Source organism: Sus scrofa, chromosome 1, assembly GCF_054392235.1.
Source record: "Sus scrofa isolate SSC_HxYL_T2T_F1_AM1 chromosome 1, Sscrofa_HxYL_maternal_Yorkshire_Landrace_v2.0, whole genome shotgun sequence".
Lineage (NCBI taxonomy): Eukaryota > Metazoa > Chordata > Mammalia > Artiodactyla > Suidae > Sus > Sus scrofa.
The window spans coordinates 163,748,794-163,774,305 of record NC_139383.1 but is presented as its reverse complement, the minus strand read 5'-3'; the positions used below and the strand labels follow the sequence as shown (position 1 = coordinate 163,774,305).

The following is a 25,512-nucleotide window of genomic DNA, read 5'->3' as shown; positions in this document are numbered from 1 at the left end:
TGTGTGTGTAGAATATGAGTCCTGAAAATCCCTCTTTTGGATTCTATAAAAGAAGTTGACAGCAGCTAACAAAAGGATGCACAGGAGTTTATAAAATCTGTGTCACAATCACCTTTCCCCTGACAGTTGAAATAAATTAAGTCGGCTCCACATCTTGTACCTGTCTCTCCGCTTTAATCCCTGCACTGATTTTTGACCAGTCTCAAGATTTGAAATAATCAAATCATGTTGGAGAAACATAAGTGATCTATTTTTGCATCTGATTTTTTTAATCTTCAATCTTTACTTATAATTGTTTTCAAAAGGGAATTAGACCAAAACATACAGAAAACAGCTGTCATCTTCTGTCAATTATAGCTTTTTACTAATGGACCGAGTTGATAACTCTTTCAGCCTGTTAGTTGAATGTCAAAATGCCATTTCTTGGCGTTCCCATCGTGGCTCAGCGGAAACGAATCTGACTAGAATCCCTGAAGATGCAGGTTCAATCCCTGGCCTCGCTCAGTGGGTTAAGGATCTGGTGTTGCCATGAACTATGGTGTAGGTCGTAGACACAGCTCGGATCCCGAGTTTCTATGGCTGTGGTATAGGCCAGCAGCTACAGCTCCAATTGGACCCCTAGCCTGGGAACCTCCATATGCCATGGGTGCGGCCCTAAAAGACAAAAACAATAATAATAATAATACTGACCATTACATTGTCACCCTCATTTTCAACACTGTTTATAGGTTATGAACCAAGAAAAGAAATAGCTTTGGGCATGAAACTTTGCCATGTCTGAAAAAGTGAAAGACATTTTTATTAATTAGTAAGAGTTAAATAACTATGCTTCCTAAAAATCTATTTTCTCCATGATTTAAGATGTTTTTAATAACTTTTTCAACATATAATGGACAAGATCTTTTATATGTGTTCAAAAATGGTTCCTTACAACATTTTCTGAATAGAGCTTTTTCTTGCCTTGGTTTCTGAGAGGAAATTAGTGACTGATTTTATGCTTTCTTTTTTCCTGGCCAGGCCTTAAAAATCGCTTCTATAATGCAAGAGATTTTTTTTTTAATGCTGAGAAATATTTTCTATATATCTGAAGGAATGGAGTCAAAATTTAAAATGAAGAACCTCTGTTAATTTTTCTCCCCCAAATACCCCATCCACTCTCTTCTTCACTAAGTTCTAAGCTCCTACCTTCATTAAGAGGAGCAAAGAAAGCTTTGATATGTTCTAAGGTGATTATGTACCAGGAGCTGCTAACCTCTGACAAACGTCCTCCTTAGCACACACAGCTGTTGTGGCGCTGAAGGAGGAGGCTGCCAACTACATAACCTCCTCTTCTTCCTATCCAGGGAGGAAGGAGCCTTGCCCTTCAGTATAAGCAGAATCTATGGAGGGGCAGTCACATCCTTAGGAAGCCTTGGCTATAAAAGTCTACACATTGGCCAAGACACATGCATTAGCTGGAAGCATATGAAAGAAAGGGAGAAGGAGAAATGGGTGGATGGGTGGAAGGAAGGAAGGAAGGGGAAGAGGGAGGGAAGGAGAGAATGAGAATAAAGTGAAATAAAATTCCTGCCCCCAGTAAAAAGAATTTACTTTCTCCTACAGGTCCTTCTGTAGTGAGAGAACTTTCCCAGAGGCAGAACTGGGAGGAGGGGAGGGCCTCCCTCCCACTCAAGTGTAACACAGATTCTATACTGACTTATGCATGGCTCTCTTCATGTTTGCACTTGAGGAAGTGAAAAAGAAAAATCACTTTTTCTTACTCTCGCACAGGTTGGAGGGGGCCAGGCCTGAAGCTTACCCATTTTAGGGCTTTGTTATGACACAGGAGACAAATTACTAACACAAAATCAGCACTGGCCTAGGAAGGAGCTGCTCAGGCAAGAGGCCCTGAAGGTCAGTTTCAGTAGCTTCAAAGCCAGTTTGTGTCTGCTTCCAGGTCTGAAAACAACTCAGGGAATCAAAGCACTGGTCTGGCAAAGTGGCAATCACATTACTACACATTCATTAAATTTTAGTCAGCACCAATTCAGCAAATATCAATCTAGTACCTCGTTATTGCTGAGGATACAGGTGGATGATAAAGCCTAATCACTACCATTAAAAAGCTTTAACATAACTGAAAATTTGCACAGCTAAGATTACAGGCCATTGATATCTTGTATTTTTCAGACTCACTGAAATTTTTTTAAAATTTTAGGAATGTGGCAGATCAAAAAATGGGAAAGATGTATTGTACAATCTGTGATTGAAGGATTGGCAAGATAAATACTAACATTCAATAACTGACAACTACCAAATTCAATCATTAAAGATATTTTGAATAATAAAGTCAAAAAAAAAAACCAATCAACAGTGGCTGGCTTTTTCCATTTTTGAGATGTTAAGACCTCTGTCACCTACTCACCTTCAGTTACAGTCAGTCTCATCACGAAAGTTTCAATTTCGCCTGTGCTGGCTTTGAAACAACAGCGGTAGAGCCCTGAGTCAGAGGCGGTTGCGTGGGGCATGGTGATGAAGGTTCTTCTCATTCCCTGGTGGCAGTTGCTCAGTATCGGTCTTGGGTACTTTGAAGTGTAACTACTTCCCTGGGACAAGTTGCAGCTAGTTAGGAGGTCGATCTGATGAGGCTGGATCTTTTCCCACGTAACTTGTTGTAACTGCCACTTCATTTGAGGCTGACAGGTGAGCGTGACATTTTTTCCAAGTTCTGAGACTGTCTGGCTAGTTGATGGCACAGCTACCTCAAAAGTGTCTGCAAAGAAACAAGTGATTATACTTAGGGCCTCAAATTCTTGGGTACAAAGGCAGAAGCTACCCAGAAAGTTCTATCAAAATGATTGGTGATGTTATTTAACGTAGTTTCACTGATTGTAAATGCTATCTTTTTTTTTAAACTTCTTTATTTATTTTTATATAATGATTTTTATTTTTTTCCATTATAGCTGGTTTACAGTATTCTGTTCAGTTTTCTATTGTACAGCATGGTGACCCAGTTACACATACATTATGTATAATGTATACATTATTTTTTCTCACATTATCATGCTCCATCATAAGTGACCAGACATAGTTCCCAGTGGAAAGACAAACACCATATGATATCATTTATATCTGGAATCTAATATATGGCACAAATGAACTTTTCCACAGAAAAGAAAATCATGGACTTGGTAAATGATATCTTAATACTACAACTTTTGTAAGAAAAAGGCCTCTTTTTTTTTCTTTTTAGGGGCACATCTGCAACATACATAAGTTCCTGGGCCAAGGGTCAAGTCAGAGCTGCAGCTGCCAGCCTACACCAGAGAGACAGCAATGTGGGATCTGAGCCATATCTGTGGCAGTGCTGGATCCTTAACTCACTGGATACTAGTCGGGTTATTTACCCACTAAGCCAGGAACTCAAAAAAAAAAAAAAAAGACTTTTGAAAGAGGCTAGAACATAAACAGAAAGGAGGATACGATTGTTCACACATATTCCCTCGAGTTTTACTTGGTTAACCATATAAAAAGAAACATAATCGAAACCCCTGGAGCTTTTCTTGGTAGTGATTATATCAAGAGGCTGAATTTGAAAAGACTGTTCTGTGGTAAAGCTGGGCTGGTGACCCAAAAACTCTGAGTATCAAATACCCAAATTGTAATCATACTGCTTAAGGTTATAATGGTCATAAAAGAGATACCAAATAATTTTCATTGATTTGTATGTATTATACATATGCTCACTTTTCAGATATACGCATTGTCTTATGCCTAGATGGAGTAGGGACCCACATTTGATATAAATCCCTGGATAGGAAGAAAGCCTTCCAATATTTTCCCACCCTCCTACCACCCACTGGTGGACCACCCAACACAGAGTACTCAGCAAATAATCACCAGCTGTCTAAATCAGTAGTTCTGAGTGTGGTCAGAGGACCCCAGGGAATCCGCATATCCCTCTCTGAGACTTACAAGGTCGAATTTACTTTAGCAATAATATTAAGATTTAATTTACCTTTTCAACTCCTGTAAGAATAGACATATATTTTCAGAAGCTCTGATGGCTAATAGACTATGTGCTTATAAATTCTGGCCTTTGAAGTTTTACTCAATTTTAATTTTTAATACAGTTCTAACATACAAAAATAAAAGCTCTTTGGGTCCTCAATAATTTTTTAGAGAATAAAGGGAAAAAAACAACTCTAAAATTCATATGGAACCACAAAAGACAACAAACAGCCAAAACAATCTTGGAAAAGAAAAAATCTGGAGGCATTACACTTCATAATCTCAAACTATACTAAAATACTACAGTAATTAAAATAGTGTGGTACTGACATAAAGCCATAAATATAGACCAGTAGAAGAGAATAGAAAGCCCAGAAATAAATCCATATATATATTTTCAACTGATCTTCAATAAGAATACAAGGAATACACGGTGGAGAAAGGATAGTCTCTTCAACAAATGTTGGAATAACTGGGCATATATTTTGTGAAAGAATGAAATTGGACAGATATTCTATACTATTCATAAAAGTCAACTCAAAACTGATTAGGGATTTAAATATAAAATCTGATACTCCAAAATTTCTGAAGAAAATATATTATGAACTTGCCCTTGGCAATGATTTCTTGGATATGACATGAAAAGCACAGGCAAAAGAACAAAAATAGACAAGTAGTACTACATCAAACTAAAAGGCTTCTTCACAGCAATGGAAAAAATCAACACAGAGAAAAAGCAACCTAAAGAATGGGAGAAAATATTTGCAAACCTTATATCTGATAAGGGTTAATTTCCAAACAATATAAGGAATTCCTATAACTCAACAGCAAAATAAACTAATTACCCAGTTTAAAAAATGCACCAAATGCTTGATTAGATATTTACGTAATGAGACATGCAATGCTACTAACCATCAGGGAAATGCAAACCAAAACCACGATGAGATATCACCTTACTCCTGTTAGGTTGACTAAAAAGAAGGAAGGAAATAAGGGAGGGAGGGGGGAGAAAGAAGGAGGAGAAGAGAGAGAGAGGGAAAGGGATGGAAGCAGAGAGGATAGGAAAGGGCAAGAGTGAGAAAGTTAGTTGTTGACAAGAATGTGGAGAAATTGGAACTTTTATATACTGTTGGTGGAAATGTAAAATGGTGCAGTCTCTGTGTAAAACAGTATGGAGTTTCTTTTCAAAATAAAAATGAAAATACAACTACCATGTAATTCAGCAGTCCCACTTTTGAGTATTTATCCAGAAGATTTGCAATAAGGATCTAAAAGAGATACTAGCACTCCTATATTCACTGCAACACTATTCACAACAGGTAAGATCTGGAAACAACCTAAATGTCCATTGATGGATAAGTAGATAAAGAAAATACAACAGGATATTATTCAACTTTAAAAAGAAGGAAATTGTGCAATGTGAAACAACAGGGATGAACTTGGAGAACACTATGCTAAGTGAAATAAACCATTCACAGAAGAAAATATACTACATGATTCCACTTAAATGAAGTATCTAAAACAGTCCGGCCATAGAAGCAAAGAATACAAGAGTGGTTTCCACTGGGAGAAAGGGAAAATGGGGAGTTGCTAACCAATGGGTACTAAATTTCATTATATATTATTAATAATTTCCAGAGATCTGCTATACAATATGGTATATATAGGTAACAATAGTTTGTATACTTAAAAAAAAAACCTTTAAGAATTTAGATCTCATATTAAATGGTCTTGCCATAATAAAAAATATTAAGAGCATAAAGGGATCCTAAGAGTGTTTAAGAATTTGATCTAGAGAATAAATTTCATGAATTATTTTTTCAAAATTATGATAGCCCAGAGTGGTAACATGTTGGTGTACTTAGTAGTTTTTAATATGTTTTAATATGTTTTAATATGTTTTAATATGTTTTTAATATGTTTTAATCTGATAGCTAACAAGGACTTCTGACCTATTAAGTACAAAAGAACAGTAATGGTGTCACAAACCAGAGGGATACTAGACAAGAAATGCAGAAAGGTGAGAGCTTCTGTCACAGCATCTACTTGTGTTACAAATTTGCTTAAGTCTTGCCTAGCAGACACTTTCTAGTCTTACAATTTAAAAAGCAAAGGAGAAGGACAACAAAAGCAAATATAAACAAATAGAACTATATCAAACTAAAAAGCTTTTACACAGCAAAGGAAACCATCAACAAGACAAAAAAGCAACCACTGAATGGGAGAAGATAATTGCAAATGATATATCCAATAAGGTGTTGATGTCCAAAATATTTAAGGAATTCACACAACTGAATTTCACAAAACCAAATAACCCAATTAAAAAATTGGCCGAGGCTCTGAATAGATATTTTTCTAAAAAAGACAGACAGACGACCAACAGGCACATGAAAAGATGCTCAATATCACGAATCATCAGGGAAATGCAAATCAAGACCACAACAAGAGATCATGTCACACCTGTCAGAATGGCTATCATCAAAAAGACAAGAAATAACAAGTCCTGGAGAAGATGTGGAGAAAAGGGAACACTTGTGCACTGTTGGTGGGAATGTAAATTGGTACATGTGGAATGTAAATTTCCATGGAGGTTTTGCGGAAAATTAAAAATGTGACAACAATATGATCCAGCAATTCCACTTTTGGATATCTATGCAGAGAAAATGAAAATGCTAATTTGAAAAGATAGATGCACCCTCTATGTTCACTGTAGCATTATTTACACTGGCCAAAATATGGAAGCCACCGAAGTGCTCATTGATAAATGAATACAGATAAAGAAGATGTGGTATATACATACACCACATAAGAGAAAGAGAAACCACAATACTCTCTAGTTTACAACCTGTAACCATACAATTATTTACCAAAATTAACACTTTCCCCATGTAACAAGCACACAGGAAATATTTCGTCCTAAATGTTTAAATGTTTATCTCTAAAGTGACACAAGACCAGGGGAGAAAAAAGAAGGAAAGGGAGAACATCATTCTCAACGGTGAAAAGCTGAAAGAATTCCCACTGAGATCAGGAACAAGACAAGGATGTCTGCTCTCACCACTATATTTCAACATAGTTTTGAAAGTCCAAGCCACAGCAATCAGAGGAGTAAAAGAAATAAAATAAATCCAAATTGGAAAGGAAAAAGTAAAACTATCCCTATTTGCAAAATGACATGATACTATACCTAGAGAATCCTAAAGACTCTACCAGAAAACTGTTAGAGCTCATCCATGAATCTGGCAAAGTCGCAGGATACAAAATTAATACGCAGAAATCAACGGCATTTCTATACACTAACAATGAAAGGGCAGAAAGAGAAATTAGGGAAGCAATCCCATTCACCATCACATCCAAAAGAATAAAATACCTAGGAGCAAACCTTCCTAAAGAGACAAAAGACCTGTACTCTGAAAACTATAAGACACTGATGAAAGAAAGCAAAGATGACACACATAGGTGGAAAGATACACCATGCTCGTGGATTGGAAGAGTTCATATTATCCAAATGACTATACTACTACCTAAGGCAATCTACAGATTCAATGCAATCCCTATCAAATTACCAAGGACATTCTTCACAGAACTCAAACAAAATATTTTAAAGTTTGTTTGGAAGCACAAAAGACCCAGGCTAGCCAAAGGCGTCCTGAAAAAGAAAAATGGAGCTGGAGGAATCAGGCTCCTGGGCTTCCAGCTATACTACAAAGCAACAATCATCAAAACCGTATGGTACTGGCACAAAGACAGAAACATAGATCAGTGGAACAGGATGGAAAGCCCAGAATTCAACCCACACACCTACAGCCAACTAATTTATGACAATGGAGGCAAGAAGATACAATGGAGAAAGGACAGCTTGTTCAATAAGTGGTGCTGGGAAAACGGGAGGGCCACATGGAAAAGAATGAAATTAGGACACTCCCTAACACCATACACACAAATAAACTCCAAATGGATTAAAGACCAGACACTATCAAACTCTTAGAGGAAAACATAGGCCAAACCCTCTCTGACATAAATGACAGCAACATCTTCTCAGATCCATCTCTTAGAGTATTGACAATAAAAACAAAAGTAAACAAATGGGACCTAATCAAACTTAAAAGTTTCTGCACAGCAGAGGAAACCCTAAACAAAACGAAAAGGCAACCCACAGCATGGAAGAAAATCTTTGCAAGGGAATCAACTGACAAGGGATTTATCTCCAAAATTTATAAACACCTTCTGCAGCTCCATACCAATAAAACAAACAACCCCATCAAAAAATGGGCAGAAGACCTAAACAGATAACTCTGCAAAGAAGACATACGGATCGCCAAAAAACATATGAAAAGATGTTCAACATCACTCATGATTAGAGAAGTGCAAATCCAAACCATGATGAGGTACCACCTTACACCAGCCAGAATGGCCATCATTAAAAAGTCTACAAACAAGAAGTGCTGGAGAGGGTGTGGAGAAAAGGAACCCTAGCACACTGTTGGTGGGATTGTACATTGGTGCAACCACTGTGGAAAGCAGTATGGAGATGCCTCAGAAAACTAAACATAGAACTACCATTTGATCCAGCAATCCCACTCCTGGGCATCTATCCAGAGAAAACCAGGACTCGCAAAGACACATGCACTCCGATGTTCATTGCAGCACTATTTGCAATAGCCAAGACATGGAAACAACCTAAATGTCCATTGACAGAGGAGTGGATCAAGAAGAAGTGGTACATATACACAATGGAGCATTACTCAGCCATTAAAAAGAACAAAATACCAGCATTTTTAGCAACATGGATGGACCTAGAAACTATCGTGCTAAGTGAAGTCAGCCATACAATGAGACACCAACATCAAATGCTTTCACTGACATGTGGTATCTGAAAAAAGGACAGACTGAACTTCTTTGCAGAACAGATGCTGACTCACAGACATTGAAAACCTTATGGTCTCTGGTGGAGACAGTTTGGGGGGTGGGGGGATGTGCTTGCACTGTGGGATGGAAATCCTGTGAAATTGGGTTGTTATGATCATTATACAACTACAGATGTGATAAATTCATTTGACTAATTAAAAAAAAGAAATGGAAAAAAATAAGAAAATAAAAGCTTAAGGGAAACATATGAGAAATTAAAATTAAGACAGGGAAAGGAAGGTAGGAGAAAAGGGAGAGAAATGTGAGACAATATAAATAAAAGGCTAAATCATATCTCGGATGCTGTGTTGGGAAAATGAAAGAGTATAAGCAAAATTTGAAAAATAAATGGATCTAGCAATACTTGCTGAAAAGACTGTTTTTCCCATTTTATGTTCTTGCCTCCTTTGTCAAAGATTAATTGACTATAGGTGTCTGGGTTTGTTTCTGGGTTCTCTATTCTGTTCCATTGGTCTATATGTCTGTTTTGGTACCAGTACCACACTGTCTTGATTCCTGTGGCTCTGTAATATTGCTTGAAGTCTGGGAGAGTTATGCCTCCTGCTTGGTTTTTGTCTTTCAGGATTGCTTTGGCGATTCTGGGTCTTTTGTGGTTCCACATATTTTTGGATTGTTCTAGTTCTGTGGAAAATATCATGGGTAATTGGACAGGGATTGCATTGAATCTGTAGATTGCTTTGGGTAGTGTGGCCATTTTTACGGTATTAATTTTTCCAACCTGGGAGCATGGGATATCTTTCCATTTCTTTACATCTTCTTTAATTTCCTTGATTGGTGTTTTATCATTTTTGGCATATAAGTCCTTCAATTCCTTGGTCAGGTGTATTCCCAGGTATGTGACTTTTTAACGTGCAATTTTAAAAGTTATTGCATTTTTGTATTCCTTTTCTAATATCTCATTGTTAGTATACAGAAATGTGACTGGTTTCTGAATGTTAATCTTATATCCTGCTACTTCACTGAATTTGTTGATCAGTTCAATTAGTTCAATCAGTTCAACTTTGGGGTTGAGTCCTTAGGGTTTTCTATATATAGTATCATGTCATCTGCATACAGTGACAGTTTTACCTTTTCTCTTCCTATTTGGATGCCTTTTATTTCTTTTGTTTGTCTGATTGCTGTGGCTAGGACTTCCAATACTATGTTGAATAATGCTGGAGGGGGTGTGGAGAAAAGGGAACCCTCCTGTATTGTTGGTGAGAGTATAAGCTGGTACAACCACTATAGAGAACAGCATGGCAGTACCTTAGAAAACTATACATAGAACTACCATATGACCCAGCAATCCCACTCTTGGGCATGTATCCAGACAAACTTTCCATGAAAAAGACACATGAATCTGCATGTTTACTGCAGCACTATTCACAATAGCCAAGACACGGGAAACAACCCAAATGTACATGGACAGATGATTGGATTAGGAAGATGAGGTATGTATACACAATGGAATACTCCTCGGCCATAAAAAAGAAAAAATAATGCCATTTGAAGCAATATGGATGGAACTAGAGATTCTCATACTAAGTGAAGAAGAAAGAGAAAAACAAATACCATATGATATCACTTATACATGGAATCTAATATATGGCATGAATGAACTTTTCTACAGAAAAGAAAATCATGGGCTTGGAGAACAGCCTTGTGGTTGACAAGGGGGAGGGGGAGGGAGTGGGATGGATTATGAACTTGGGGTTAATAGATGCATACTATTGTCTTTGGAATGGATCAGCAATGAGATCTTGCCATGTAACACTGGGAACTATGTCTAGTCACTTATGATGGAGCATGATAATGTGAGAAAAAGGAATGTATACATGTATGTGTAACTGGGTCACCATGATGTACAGTAGAAAATTGACAGAATACTGTAAACCAGCTATAATGGAAAAAAATAAAAATCATTACATTAAAAACAATAACAACAACAACAACAAAGGGAAACAGGAGTTCCTGTTGTGGCTCAGTGGAAACGAATCTGACTAGCATCCATGAGGATGTGGTTTCGATCCCTGGCCTTGTTCATTGGGTTAAGGATCCCACATTGCTATGAGCTGTGGTGCAGGTCACAGATGTGGCTCAGTCCTCCCATTGCTATGGCTGTGGTGTAGGCTGGCAGCTGTAGTTCCAATTCGACCCCTAACCTGGGAACCTCCATATGCTGCAGGTGTGGCCCTAAAAATAAGACCAAAAAAAAAAAAAAAAGGGGGAGAACAAATATTCTCTAGACACTGGGAAAAGGCCTCTCTATAGCTTTGATGTTTGTCTTCAGGGCCAACATACCTGTTTGTTCAGTTTGGGTTGGGTTGGGTTTCCCTCTGTGTCTCACTTGGGGTCTTGGGTGAGGCTGTCCCTTGGGGAGGTTTTCACAGCACAGGCTCTATGTAAGGACCCAACCCACCTGTGCAGAGACAGATTGGAATGAAAGAGGCAGACCCTTGCCCCAGAGGCAGGTTGTTCTGAAGCACAGAGTAGCCCCCAATTAACCTCTCCTGATGAACAGAATAGCTGACTGGTGTCAGATTCTGAAAATACAGATGAGGTCTGCAGAACCTGCCTGCCTCGTATGTTCTTTGTTGATGCTCAGACCACCTGATCCCCCTGCTTGGCACATGTATAGCAACATGAAATGACCCTAAAAACAACAAGCAGAAAGACCCCACATGCACACAAGGACCTGGCATCTGGAAGGCTTAGAATTGGAAAGAGGATCTACTTAAAATAGGCATCAAAATGTCATCATTAATAGGAAAGGAAAAGTTTGATGAGGATTTAATTGTAAAAATAGAAACAAATAATAAAAGCCAGTTAATTTTATATTTCCATCTAGTATTGACTCAAAACATAAACAGAATAGTCTGTGTTGTGTTTCATTTGAAAGACTAATTTTTAGAACAGTTTCAAATTTATGAGAAAATTGAGAGGAAGGTACAGCAATTTACCTGGCACCTCCCTGACCCCCCACAGGCTCCCTTATTATCAACATCAAACACTAGAATGATATATTTTTTACCAAAGATAAACCTACATTGAAACCTCATGATCATACAAAATCCATCCTTGACCTTAGGGTTAACTCTTGGTATTGCACATTCTATGGGTTTGGACAAATGTATAATGACATGTATGCACCATTGTGATGTCACACAGAGTATGAATGACATTGCCTTTGAGTGCCCTAGAACCCTCTATGCTCTGCCTAATTATCCCTCTCCCCGCCCTCAATCCCTGGGGCAACCACTGATCTTTTTATTGCCTCTACAGTTTTGCCTTGTCCAGAATGTCACATAATTGTAATCATACAGTATGTAGCCTTTTCAGATTGGCTTCTTTTACTTAGTGATATAGATTTAAGTTTCCTCCATGTCCTTGCCTGGTTTGGTAGCTCATTTCTTTTGAGCACTAAATAATATTTCATTATCTGAATGTACTACAGTACCATTCACCTACTGAAGGACATCTTAGTTGCCTCCAAGTTTTGAAACTTATATATCAAGCTGCCATAAACAACCATGTGCAGGTTTTTGTGTGGACATAAGTATTTGGTTATTTGGGGCAAATACCAAGAAGCATGATTGTTGGATTGAATAGAAAGGGTACGTTTACTTGTGTTAGAAACTGACAAACTGTCTTCCAAAGTGGCTGCAGAATTTTGCATTCCCACCAGCAAGGAATGAGAGTTCCTATTGTTGCACTTTCTTGGCAGCTTTGGGTGTTGTCAGTGTTCTGGATTTTGGCTACTCTAGTAGGTTTGTCTGTGTGTTGTATTCACATAATTTTTATTGCAGAATAACATGATGAAATTCTCTGTACTTTATATGTGATTTTCTGGCAAAAGAATAGATCATATTTGAACATTATTTCAGGGCTTCATGACTTTTTCAAGCACCATTCAGTCCCTGGTTACCCCCAAACATTCCTGGGTACACCTGTGCATCACTCCTTTCCTAGCTCACCATCATACCCAGAGGCTAATCTGTCCCTCCTTACCATCCACACTGCTCATTTGCTCCTTATGCAGTTTGAGCAGCTCTGCGAAAAAAAACTCATCAGCTTCAGAAAACCCTAAGGCTTTCTTTGTTTGTTTGTTTGGGGGAGCTTTTTTACTATGAACTTGATAAGCCCAGACCTTTGTATAGACCTTTATTTACCAATCTACCCTTAGGACCTAGAACAGTCCTTAAGACATTGAATGATATTTTTCTTTATATATATATATTATTTTTTTATTTGAGTCACAAGGAAGGGGTTCAACAAATATTTGTGGAAGGGATAAATATATGTAACACTGTACTGTACTGCATAGGGTATATGTTCCCAACATGAAACAGCTTCCTCTCTGCATTCAGTGGCCTTACCAACAAAACCTATCTTTTGAACACAAAATAAAAATATGATTAAATTAGACTATCAGAAATAAGATATCTAATAAACATAAACACCTTGGGTAAAACATATGTATGCTAAATTAAGCTTTAGAGAGTTTTTGTGCCTCTATTATTTTTTTAATTCAATGAATTTTATTATATTAATAGTTGTTCAACCATCCTCACAACCTGATTTTCTTTTTTTTGTCTTTTTTTAGGGCTGCACCTGCAGCATATGGAGGTTCCCAGGCTAGGTGTTGAATTGGAGCTGTAGCTGCTGGCCTACCCCACAACCACAGCGTCACATGATACAAGCTGCACCTGCAGCCTATACCGCAGCTCATGGCAATGCCAGATCCTTAACCCATTGACCAAGGCCAGGGATAGAATCTGTGTGCTCATGGATGCTAGTCAGACTCATTTCTGCTGAGCCACGATGGGAATTCCCAACCTAATTTTAGAACATTTCTATCCCAAAGCCCCAGTCTATCCCACCTCCCTAACCTGTCCCCTTTGGTAACCATAAATTTTTCAAAGTATGCTTCTTCTTCGGTCCATATTTTTCTAATAAAAAAATCACTTTGCAATTTCCCTTGGCAGACCATATGCAATGTGAATCCACTAAAAATATTAATGAATATGTTTAAAGTCACATTTGTAATGCCTAAATGGATTTATGTCTCTGGGCAACAACAATCATCAACATCAGCAAATTCACGAAAAGGCACTCAGGTCTCCACACAGCCTCCTTGGAAGAAGTAGCCTTGCCCAAATAATCAAACCTGACTCTGATCAAGTCTCTACCCATTTGCAGAATAACAAAGAGCAGAGAAATATGTCAAAGTACACCCTGGCAAGCAATCTGTGGGAATATGGAAAACTCAAAACTCCCCAGTACTAAACAGGACTCTCCCACACCAGAAGACCAACTTTGGACCCTGTCCTGCTGCCACCCGCCCCTCTCTTTTTCCCATCCATTCAGAATCTTGCCAGGAATCTGCTGCTCCTCTGACACTGCCTCCTCAACTCTTACAAGCACGTCAGTGCAGTGAGCACCATTCGCACTATGTCCAGCCCTACAAGCATCACCAATGTTCTTGACATTCAGTGCTGGCTCCTCAGCCTCCTGGAAACCCCCTGGCTATTGTGCATTTTCCTGGTTGTCCCCTCTCCTTTATGACCTCTCATGGTCTCTTTTAGGGGTCCCTCTTTCTCTGCTGCTCTTTTACAATGCTGTTGCTCCCTCAGGATTCCACTGCTTCCCATTCTCTGCTCTCCATCCCCAGGAAGTCCCTCCTGCTCTCCAGATGAAGTCCAAATCAATGGCCCCTGCTCAGTCAGACTTCCCCACTGGGGTAAAGCAGGAGACAATAATTTATTCTGAAGTTTAAAACAAGCTAAAAAACCAAGTATCCAGAGTTGCCTCAAGTTTTCTGAAGAAGCACTGCTTTTATCCCAGCTATTAGGAGCAATAGGAGCAGTATTCCCAAAGGTGCCTATACCATGTCTATGTTGAGAATTCAGTTGAGAATTTTTCTAAAAACTCATCCATATAAAAGTGTTCCATACAAATGCAAAATAAAATGTTCACTGCATGGGACTATGGAGGCATTTTAAAGCGACCTGAGATAAAGCTCTCAAAATAAGCAAGCAATTGCTAAGAGAGTAGATCTTAGTTCTGATCACAAGAAAATTTAAAATTCTCTAACCACACAGGGTAACAGATGTGAACTTGACTTATTGTGGTGACCATTGCCATGTATATAAATATCAAGTCATTGTGCTGTACACTTGAAGCGAATACAATGTTACAGGTCAACTGTATCTCAATAATAGATTGATTAGTTAAAGTAAAAAATAAGGGGGCAAAAAGCAAGCAAAAGAAATAGAAACACAAATTCCCACCACAAGCAGGCAACAAGGTTCCGAAAGGAGAGCGGTGGACTCATGGGGCTCACAGAGTGTGCAGTGTGGGGAGGTTGCTTCGGGCTAAAGAGAGCACACACCCCAGGGCTCAATTGCCCACATATGACTTTGCCTCCCCCTTCTCTGCCTGTGGCAGACACAAAGTTAACACTGAACTGAGGTGTCAAGGAGCTTTAAGCAGAAAAGAGACAGGAGCCATCAGAAGTTGTAACCTAGAGCACAACAGCAGCTGCAGTAAGCAGTGTGGACTACACGATCCGAACACCCCACAAACTCCTGTAGTGTCATCATTTCAAATGTAGAAAGAAATGAAAGTAGTGATAGCATTTCTCCAAAAAGCTGGAATGCCCCTGATGATGTTTGGGTGTTGAATTGTAGCACCCCCCCAGATTCATATGTTGAAGTCCTCACCTCAGCACCTCAGAATGTGACCTTATGTGGCAACAGTAACAGATAAGTTGAGATCACGCTGAAGTAGGGTGGGCCTGAATCCAACAGGACCCATGTCCTTATGAAAAAAGGGAAAATTGGGACATGGACACACACACAGGGAGAAGATGAAGGCAGAGATCAAGGTGACTGATGTATCCACAAGCTAAGCAATGCCAAGCATTGCCAGAAAGCACCAGAAACCAGAGAGAGGCCTGGAATGTGCCCCGCTGGGCCTCAGGGGGAATCAATCCCGAGACACCTTGATCTCAGCCATCCGGCCTCCAGACTGTGAGATAACACTTTCCTTTGAGGCTGCCCAGCCTGTTCCCTGGTTCCACAGTCCCAGCAGACTGGCCTCAGAGGTAAGGACTTTATCTGCTGCCATTTTGGGGACCAGCTGGATCTCACCAGAACTCATCAGAAGCAGCAATGCCACCCAGTTAGGCAAATCAGCCTCCCCCAACCCCCATGTATTTTCTGTCCTTCATTTAAGACAAGAGGTACAGGAACCAAACAAGATAAAAAATAAGCTAAAAGATGGCTTGACAGAAAAGCACAGATAAAGTGGGGAAAATGAAAGCTGTGTCAAGAGATAAAAGCACAAGCCAGGGAAGCCGTCAGGGAGGCAGGCCAGCAAGATCATTTGTTTAAAGGGAAGAAGTAACTAGAATCAGGTAAGCATGTCCTGGATGGCAAATCAGAGATTCAACTCAGAAAATACAGACAAGGTTTGCATCGTGTCCAAAATTCAAAGCCTCATCTGAGCATCTGAGAGTCAAAGGTCTGCACCTCAGCCTGGGTGGACCTGTGATTAAAAATCCAGGATTCAAGGCAACTGCTGTGGCTTCTGGGCCCTGGCCAGGCCCCAGGCAGCCCTTCACACAGCTCCTCAATGTGAGAAGGTCTGTGTGAGAGTTGACCTCACCTCTTCCCACTGTAACATTACCTCATGGGTTTTATTGTTAAAAGAACACATTTCAATCTCTCTGTCATGGTACAATGAGAATGATGCCTTTTATTTAAGTCAATTCCATAAGGTTTGTGGAAAATTTTAATTTGGGGGAAACTCTGCAATTTCTCCCAACCAGAAAAAAGAAAGACTCAGGGGTTACAATAAGAATTTTAAACAGTCTGGTTCTGAGGTCTTGTAAAACCAAGATGACAATACTGCTCAGGAGCATTGGCTTGTCTTCTGCTAAAATGTCAGTTATTGACCTCCCAGATTTGTACGTTTAAGAGCTTTACAGAAAAAGAATCAAAAGACTAACACCAAGCTTAATTATCTCCTACTGGAGGATAGATCATATGAGTGAATTGTCTAGACCACATTAAAGCATTTTGTCTCAGGTACTTTAAACACGTTAACATATTTTGAAAGCAAAATAATAAACCTTGAATGAGTCCTTACCATGTGCAAGAGTTAAACACATTACATTTGCTAACACAATTGATCCTCAGACTGACAATAGGAGGTGAGTCTCCCAGCTGATGGATGGCACCGAAGGATGTCCCCTCCGTCCACGGGGCAGGGGCTCACGGAGCAGCCTAAAGCAGGACTGCCACCCCAGCCCTCACCTCTGGGAAGAGACTACTTGTGATATTCAGAGTTTTCCTTTCCACATTGCAACCGGGCTAGATTGCACAGGCGTAAAATAGGCTCTAGGAAGCTCCAGTTTCTAAATATCTTATTTTATGATGCCTTAAATCCTATAATTAGAAATCAATTTCTTTACTTGTCCTTGTTAAAATGCACATAACAACCTCAGCTCCAGGCAGACACAATACATTTGTGTGAAATCGTCCATTAGATTGTTTTCCCAGTGGAAGTAAAGGAGGAAGGTTCCTATAAGCGAGTGAACCCAAACAGACATGCTGCAGCAAAGGAAGCCGAGAAGCAGGGGTCAGCCTGTCACGGGGCACTGTGCTCCCCTGGGAGCAAAAGGTGGAGGAAGTGAAGGGAAGGGGTGTTGGGAGACGTGGGCAGGATTATAAATGAGAGGCAATGATGTTTTACCTATTTTGTCATTCATTCATTCATTTATTCATTCAAAAAAGATAACTGCCTTAAAGACAAATGAGGCACCTAAATCAGTAAAGTTAGAATGCTCCCTCACATCATATACAAAAATAAACTGATATAACTTCAAGACAAATATAAGCCTTGATACCATAAACTCTTAAAACATAGGCAAAACATTCTCTGGCATATATTGTAGCAGTTTCCTTAGGTCAGTTTCTCAAGGCAAAAGACATAAAAGCAAAAATAAACAAATGGGACCTAATCTAACTTAAAAGGTTTTGCACAGCAAAGGAAACCATAAATAAAATGAAAAGACAAACTATGGATGGGAGAAAATATTTGCAAATGATGCAACCAACAAGAACTTAATTTCTGAAATATACAAACAGTTCATAAAAATCAACATCAAAAAAACAAACACCACAAACAAAAAATGGTCAGAAGACCTAAGAAGACATTTCTCTAAAGAAGACATACAGATGGCCAACAGGTAAATGGAAAGATGCTCGACATCACTAATTATTAGAGAAATACAATCAAAAACGACAATGAGGTATCACCTTGCACCAGTAAGAAGGGCCATCATCAAAAAGTCTACAAATAATGAATGCTGGAGAGGGTGTGGACAAAAGGGAACCCTGAAACATTGTTGATGGGAATCTAAATTGATACAGCCACTATGGAGAACAGTATGGAGGTTCTTTTAAAAACTAAAAACAGTTATCATATGATCCAGTGAACCCATTCCTGAGCATGTATCTGGGAAAGATGAAAACTCTAATTCCAAAAGATGCATGTGCCCCAATACTCATAGCAGCACTATTTGCAATAGCCAAGATATGGAAGCAACCACTGACAGATGAATGGATAAAGAAGGCATGGTACATATATACAACAGGATATTTTAGCCATAAAAAAGAATGAAATAATGCTATTTGCAGCAACATGGATGGAGCTAGAGATTATCATACTAAAATTATCATAACTAACTCAGCAGAGAAATACAAATATATGATATCGCTTACATGCAGGATCTTAAAAAAAATTATACAAATGAGCTTGTTTACAAAACAGAAACAGACTTACAGAAATAGAAAACGAACTATGGTTACCAAAGGGGAAAAGATGGGAAGAAGAATAAATTCAAAGTCTGGGATTAACAAATACATACTATTATGTATAAAATAGGTAAACAAAAAGGATCTACTGTATACCACAGGGAACTATATTCAATGTCTATTAATAACCCTATAATGAAAAAGAATGTGAAAAAGAATATATTCTTTTATATATATATATAAAACTGAATAACTGCTGTATATCAGAAACTAATACAACATTGTAAGTCAACTATACTTCAATTTTTAAAAAAGAAAAATAAGGCACAGTTCTGAGTGGGTGGAGAGACACATAACCACACCACTGCACAAACATAGCCTCTAGAAATTGCCTATTCAAGCTCCATGTCCATAGAACCCCAGGATGGAAAAGCATGATTTTGGTTCCTAGCCTGCTGAAAGCCATTCTCTAAAGACTGAGTCAGGCCTCACATAGATCTGTCAAAGATTCTTTGACCAAATGCAAAGTTATTTGTCCAAAGAAAATCTGAGGACACAGAAGGCAAAGTATTTAACTAAGCTTTATGAATTTAAAGCATCTGCCCCATATTCAGTTTCCTTTCTCATCACACACTTCCTGCCATGTCACTATTTGCAGTATTTATTTTGGTATCTACTTCATTACATTTCTTTAATATTTCCAGTTGGTTTTGTGTGGAGAAAAAATAAAAAAGAATTCTGATGAACGACATATGAAAAGTAGCTAAGAAGCAATTGATATATTGTTAAAAAGGGGCGGGGGGAGGATTTCCTGCCGTGGCTCAGCAGAAACGAATCTGACTAGGATCCAAGAGGATGCAGGTTCCATCCCTGGCCTTGATCAGTGGGTTAAGGATCTGGTGTTGCAGTAAGCTGTGGTGTAGCTCACAAATACGGCTTTGATCCCGAGTTGCTGTGGCTGTGGTGTAGTCTGCCAGCTACAGCTCTGATTGGACCCCTAGCCTGGGAACCTCCATATGCCACTAGTGCAGTCTTAAAAAGACAAAAAAGGCCGGGGGGCAGGGGGGAGAAACAACACACACATTCCTGCAATGCACCACACACACATTATATAAACACATGCATTAGGACTTCTCTACATCAACTGACATAAAGAGAAAAGATGTAAAAAATTAACTGAATTGTAAAACCAAGTCTTTAAAACATATTGCTCAGAAAAATCAGGGGTTCATGATTGTTACCAATGTGATTGTTATCCAATTAAAATGTCTCTGAGATTAGAAAGCAATTTCTGCAAAATTTTACATCCAGAAGCCTTCATCTATGAAACAGAAGACATTTTATATAAAGAAAGGGGAATTTACTGCCCTTTTATGTCCTTTGGCATTGCAAGAATCTCCAGTTAATAACAGCATTTAAAGAAAAGCAAGCTGAAAATTCACTCTTACAGCTCTCTTTTGAAAATATGAATATAAGTTCTATTTTACTCAGGAAAACTATCTTAAGCTGCATCTGCCTATCATTGGGGAAAGCTTGGGATTCCTGGGGCCTTAGACTTTCAGGCGTTTGTGTTCTAAGGGATAAAAGCAAACGATAAAGGGGAAGAATTGAAAGTTCTGGTCCTCTGCCTGGGTCTCTCCAAGTAATGAGCTCTGAATATACCTTGCAATGCAGCGGACCCTGTAAAGCTGAGAAGGGGCTGTGCTCAATGTGCACCTGATGTCATTGTTTCACGCAGACTCCCATGACCCCTCTGATCTTTGTGTGTGCACAAACCCCCTTGTGCTTCCCTCTAACACCCAGTACTTGCCATTCCTGGGGGACTGCCCAGGTGGCTGAAACTACTTTGCCTGGGAATCTACATACCTAGAGGGTCCCTTACCCAGGGACTGACAGGGGTGAGGACCTCTGACCCCATCAGGACAACCTCACCAGCTTGGCCAGAAGCGCTAAAGTGAGTATCCTTGGACTTGGCCTTCCTGTTCCACCCCAGTTCCCCTAATAGGCTCTCCTGGGAATACTTCCTCACATGTCCCTTTCATACCCATCCTTTCTCAGGGACTGCAACCTAGGGCAGCGCTATTCTGGAACTTTACCAAATTTTACTTGGAGCTTATACCAGTGTGCAGGGAGGAGACTATGGAAAAGCCTTCTTCTGGAACATAGTTGGAGCTGATTAAAAACTCTTCTGCTGTTTGATTTTATCATCCCTTCAAGGGCCAGCTCACCACTCCCCACAGCAACCTCTCAGCCACGGAGTCCGAAAGCTCCTACTCTCAATCCACACGTCTATTTAACGAGTAGCAAATTACTACACTTGCAAGATAGAAACTGCTGTGTTTCCTATTTTTGTGTATATGTCTTGCTTTTCTCAATGATGCTGAGCCCCTTGGAAGCAGAAATCACCTTTAAAATATTTGTTGTTTGTTACTCCACCAGGTTCCAAAAGTTTTCAACGTAATTTCACTATAAATCATCCTTATTTTAATCTGTGGAAACACCTTACAAGTCAGACAATGAGACATCAACATCAAATGTTATCACTGACATGTAAAATCTGAAAAAAGGACACAATGAACTTCTTTGCAGAACAGATACTGACTGACAGACTTTGAAAAACTTATGGTTTCCAAAGGAGACAGTTTGGGGGGTGGGGAGATGCACTGGGGGTATGGGATGGAAATCCTATAAAATTGGATTGTGATGATCATTGTACAACTACAAATGTAATAAATTCATTGAGTAATAAAAAAAGTATGTTATACATATTTGACAATCAAGAAATACTTGGTAATTCATTTACTTCATCTATAGGAGTGAAACATTTTATTGAAGAAATCTGCACAACAGAATGACTTTTATTTTTTTTTTCATTTTTTTAATTACTCAAATGAATTTATCACATCTGTAGTTGTATAATGATCATAACAATCTGATTTCACAGGATTTCCATCCCACAGCCCAAGCGTATCCCCCCACCCCCCACAGAATGACTTTTAAAAAAAGTAGAATGAAAATACGAGACAGACTTGCCAGAGGATTCCTTGTATTTCTTCAACTGGATTATTCAGAAAAGCTCTCTCTCATCCTAGCCCTTTTTTCCTCCAATCTACACTGCATCCAAACCTATGTGGCTAAAAATGCACGTCATGCCACATCTCTGCTTTAAAAGGTTCAGGTGTTTCCTGCTGCTGCTACAGGACAAAATGCACATTATCTAGCAAAATCCTTTATGATTTATCTCTGCCTTTGTCTCCAGTCTCATCTCCTGCTAGAATGTGTCACACTCTCTAGTTGCCCCAGAACAGTATTCACTTTTACAATCTTGCAGTGTCCATCTCTTCTCCTGGAATGGCTTTAGTATCCTCTTTCCACCCCATTCCAGGAAAATCACTACTTATCCTGCAAAACTCAACTGTGACACCATCTAAGTGGAGGATCGCCATAAGATAAACTAACCACATGCTCCTATGTTTTACTTCCCTATCTGCTATTGTGTTGTCTTTTATTTGTTGTCCTTTCTTCCTGCCCTCTGAAACTATCCATGCCTTAGACAGTGTGTCTTTAATGTGCTTCGATCTCAGCACAATGCCAGGCCCATGAAGATGCTCAACAAATGCTATGGAATATATGGATTCGAAACCATCTCTGAGGCCAACATATTATAAATTTAGTGGAAGATCCCAGGAAGCTAAGGTACTATTTTGCAGTCCAGGTCCCTCATAAGTTTGGCTCTTTACTCCCAAGTTTGACAAGTGGAAGCACACACAGGAGCCATGGCTTCCGGCACATGGCTGAGACCAGCCAGCCTGTGGTACTTACAGCTTTCATACCTTCTCTCCAAAGGGCTCCAGGTGTTTTTCCAACCACAGCAAGAATGAAACTATTTCTCACAACCTTCTAAGGTAGGAGAGGCTGAAATGACCTGGTTCAAGCTGTAACGAAGTTAAAATGAAAGATATAACAATACTGAAAAGCCAGTGTGAGTGTGGCTGAAATCACCAGATGTGTCCAGAAAAGCAAGCCAGCAGGAAAGAAACAGAACTGGTAGCACGAGGGAAACAAGGAGTCCCCATGTCATTTATGGTGGACTTAAAAGGAAATTTGGGATAGTTATAAAAGATAAATTTGCAGGTGTGGTAAATCACCCATTGCCACTCAAAATGAAGCCAGGATTCTCAGCTCTATCTCGTCCAAGGCATCTGCTCTTCTCACCACCCTCACCTGCTTCTCAGATTGCCTGGTCTCCTGGTTTCATTTATTTATCCCCTAATTACTTATTGATTAAGATAAGGAGGCAACTACTTTGGCATAAACTTTTCATTTTTTATTAAAATTTATATTATTATTGATTTACAGTGTTCTGTCAATTTCTGCTGTACAGCAAAGTGACCCAGCAATACATAATATACATTATTTTTCTCACATTATCCTCCATCATGTTCCATCACAAGTTATTAGATATATAGTTCCCTGTGCTATACACCAGGATCTCATTGCCCATCTACTCTAAATGCAAGAGTTTTCATCCTCTAATCCGTTTCCCAATCTATTCCACTCCCTCCCCCTTCCCACTGGCAAACATGAGTCTGTCCTACACATTCAGGATCTTTTCTGTTTTGTAGATAGATCATTTGTGCCATATTTTAGATTCCACATATAAGTGGTATCATATGGTGTCTTTCTCTTTCTGACTTACTTAGTATGAGAGTCTCTAGTTCCATCTATGCTGCTGCAAATAGCATTATTTTGTCCTTTTTTATGGTTGAGTAGTATTCTATTGTTTATATGTACCACATCTTCCTAATCCATTTATCCTTTGATGGGCATTGAGGTTGTTTACATATCTTGGCTATTGTGAATAGTGTAGTGATGAACACATGGGTGCATGGATCTTTTTCAATGAAGTTTTCGGTCTGGATGTGTGCCCAGGAGTGGGATTGCTGGATCATATGGTAGTTCTGCATTTAGGTTTCTGAGGTATTTCCATACGGTTTTCCAGAGTTGTTGTTCCAATTTACATTCACACTAACAGTGTAGGAGGGTTCCCTTTTCTCCATATCCTCTCCAGCATTTGTTATTTGTTGATTTGTCAATGATGGCCACTTTAACTGGTGTGAAGGGGTACCTCACTGTAGTTTTGATTTGCATTTCTCTAAAAATTAGTGATGTTGAGCATTTTTTCATGTGAGTTCTGGCCATCTGACTTCTTTGGTGAAATGTCTATTTAGGTTTTGCCCATTTTTCAATTGGGTTGTTTGTTTTTTTGTTGTTGAGCTGTATGAGTTGTTTGTGTATTTTGGAGATTAAACCTTTGTCAGTTGAGTCATTTGCAAAAATTTTCTCCATTCTGTGGGTTGTCTTTTTGTTTGTTTTTAATGATTTCCTCTGCTGTGCAGAAGCTTTTGAGTTTAATTAGGTCGCATTGGTTTAATAGTGTCTTTATTGTCTTTATTCTAGGAGGTGGATCGAACAAGATGTTCCTGTGATTTATGTCAAAGAATGTTCTGCCTATGTTTTCCTCTAGCAGTTTTATATTGTCTGGCCTTACCTTTAGGCCTTTAATCCATTTTGAGTTTGTGTATGGTATTAGACAATGTAATAATTTCATTCTCTTACGTGCAGTTGTCCAGTTTTCCCAACATTATTTATTGAAGAGACTATCTTTCCTTCACTGTATAGTCTGTCCTCCTTTGTCACAGATTAATTGACCATAGGTGTTTGTGTTTATTTCTGGGCTTTCTATCCTATTACATTGATGGGTATTTCTGTTTTTGTGACAATACCATACCATTTTGATGACTGTAAATTTGTAATAGAGCCTGAAGTCAGGGAGCCTGATTCTTTCAGTTCCGTTTTTTCTTTTCAATATTGCTTTAGCTATTCAAGGTCTATTGTGCTTCCATACAAATTTTAAAATATTCTGTTCCAGTTCTGTAAAAAATGTCATTGGTAATTTGATAGGGATTGCATTGAATCTGTAGATGTCCTTAGGTAGTATTGTCATTTTGACTATATTGATTATTCCAATCCAAGAGCATGGTTTATTTTCCCATCTATTTGTGTCTGCTTTGATTTCTTTCATCAGTGTCTTACAGTTTCCAGAGTACAGGCCTTTTGTCTCTTTAAGTAGATTTATTCCTAGGTATTTTATTCTTTTTGATGCAATGGTAAATGGGATTGTTTCCCTAACTTTTCTTTCTGATCTTTCATTGTTAGTATATAAAAATGCAATCAATTTCTGTTTATTAATTTTGTATCCTGCAACTTTACTAAATTCATTGATGAGCTCTAATAGTTTTCTGGTAGTGTTGTTAGGATTTTCTAGGTATAGAATCATATCATCTGCAAACAGTGATAGTTTTTTTTTTTAAGTCTCTTAAATCACTTTTTTTATTACTCAGTGAATTTTATTACATTTATAGGTGTACAATGATAAACACAACCCAATTCTATAGCATTTCCACCCCAGACCCCCAGCACATCCCCCACCCCCGAACCCATCTCATTTGGAAACCTTAAGTTTTTCCAAATCTGTGAGGCAGTATTTGTTTTGCAAAGAAGTTCATCGTGTCTTTGTTTTAGATATCAAGTGTAAGTGATACCATATGATGTTGGTGTCTTGCTATCTGACTTCACTTAGCATGATAATTTCTAGGTCCATCCATGTTGCTGCAAATGCCGTTATTTCTTTCCTTTTAATGGCCGAGTAATATTTCATTGTGTATATGTACCACTTCTTCTTTATCCACTCCTCTGTCGATGGACATTTAGGTCATTTCCATGTCTTGGC

At 38.8% G+C, this 25,512-nt stretch overlaps 1 protein-coding gene across 2 annotated transcripts in view; it reads right to left on the bottom strand.

Annotated features, from left to right (window-relative positions):
- The window catches only part of CD226 (CD226 molecule), a 106,959-nt gene that overhangs the window by 30,545 nt on the left and 50,902 nt on the right, over positions 1 to 25,512 (bottom strand). For both annotated transcript variants that reach the window (XM_021099289.2, XM_021099286.2), the window contains exon 4: positions 2,405 to 2,752. In XM_021099289.2, the coding sequence (XP_020954948.2) occupies positions 2,405 to 2,752 (348 nt within the window). The remainder of the gene's footprint in view (positions 1 to 2,404; positions 2,753 to 25,512) is intronic.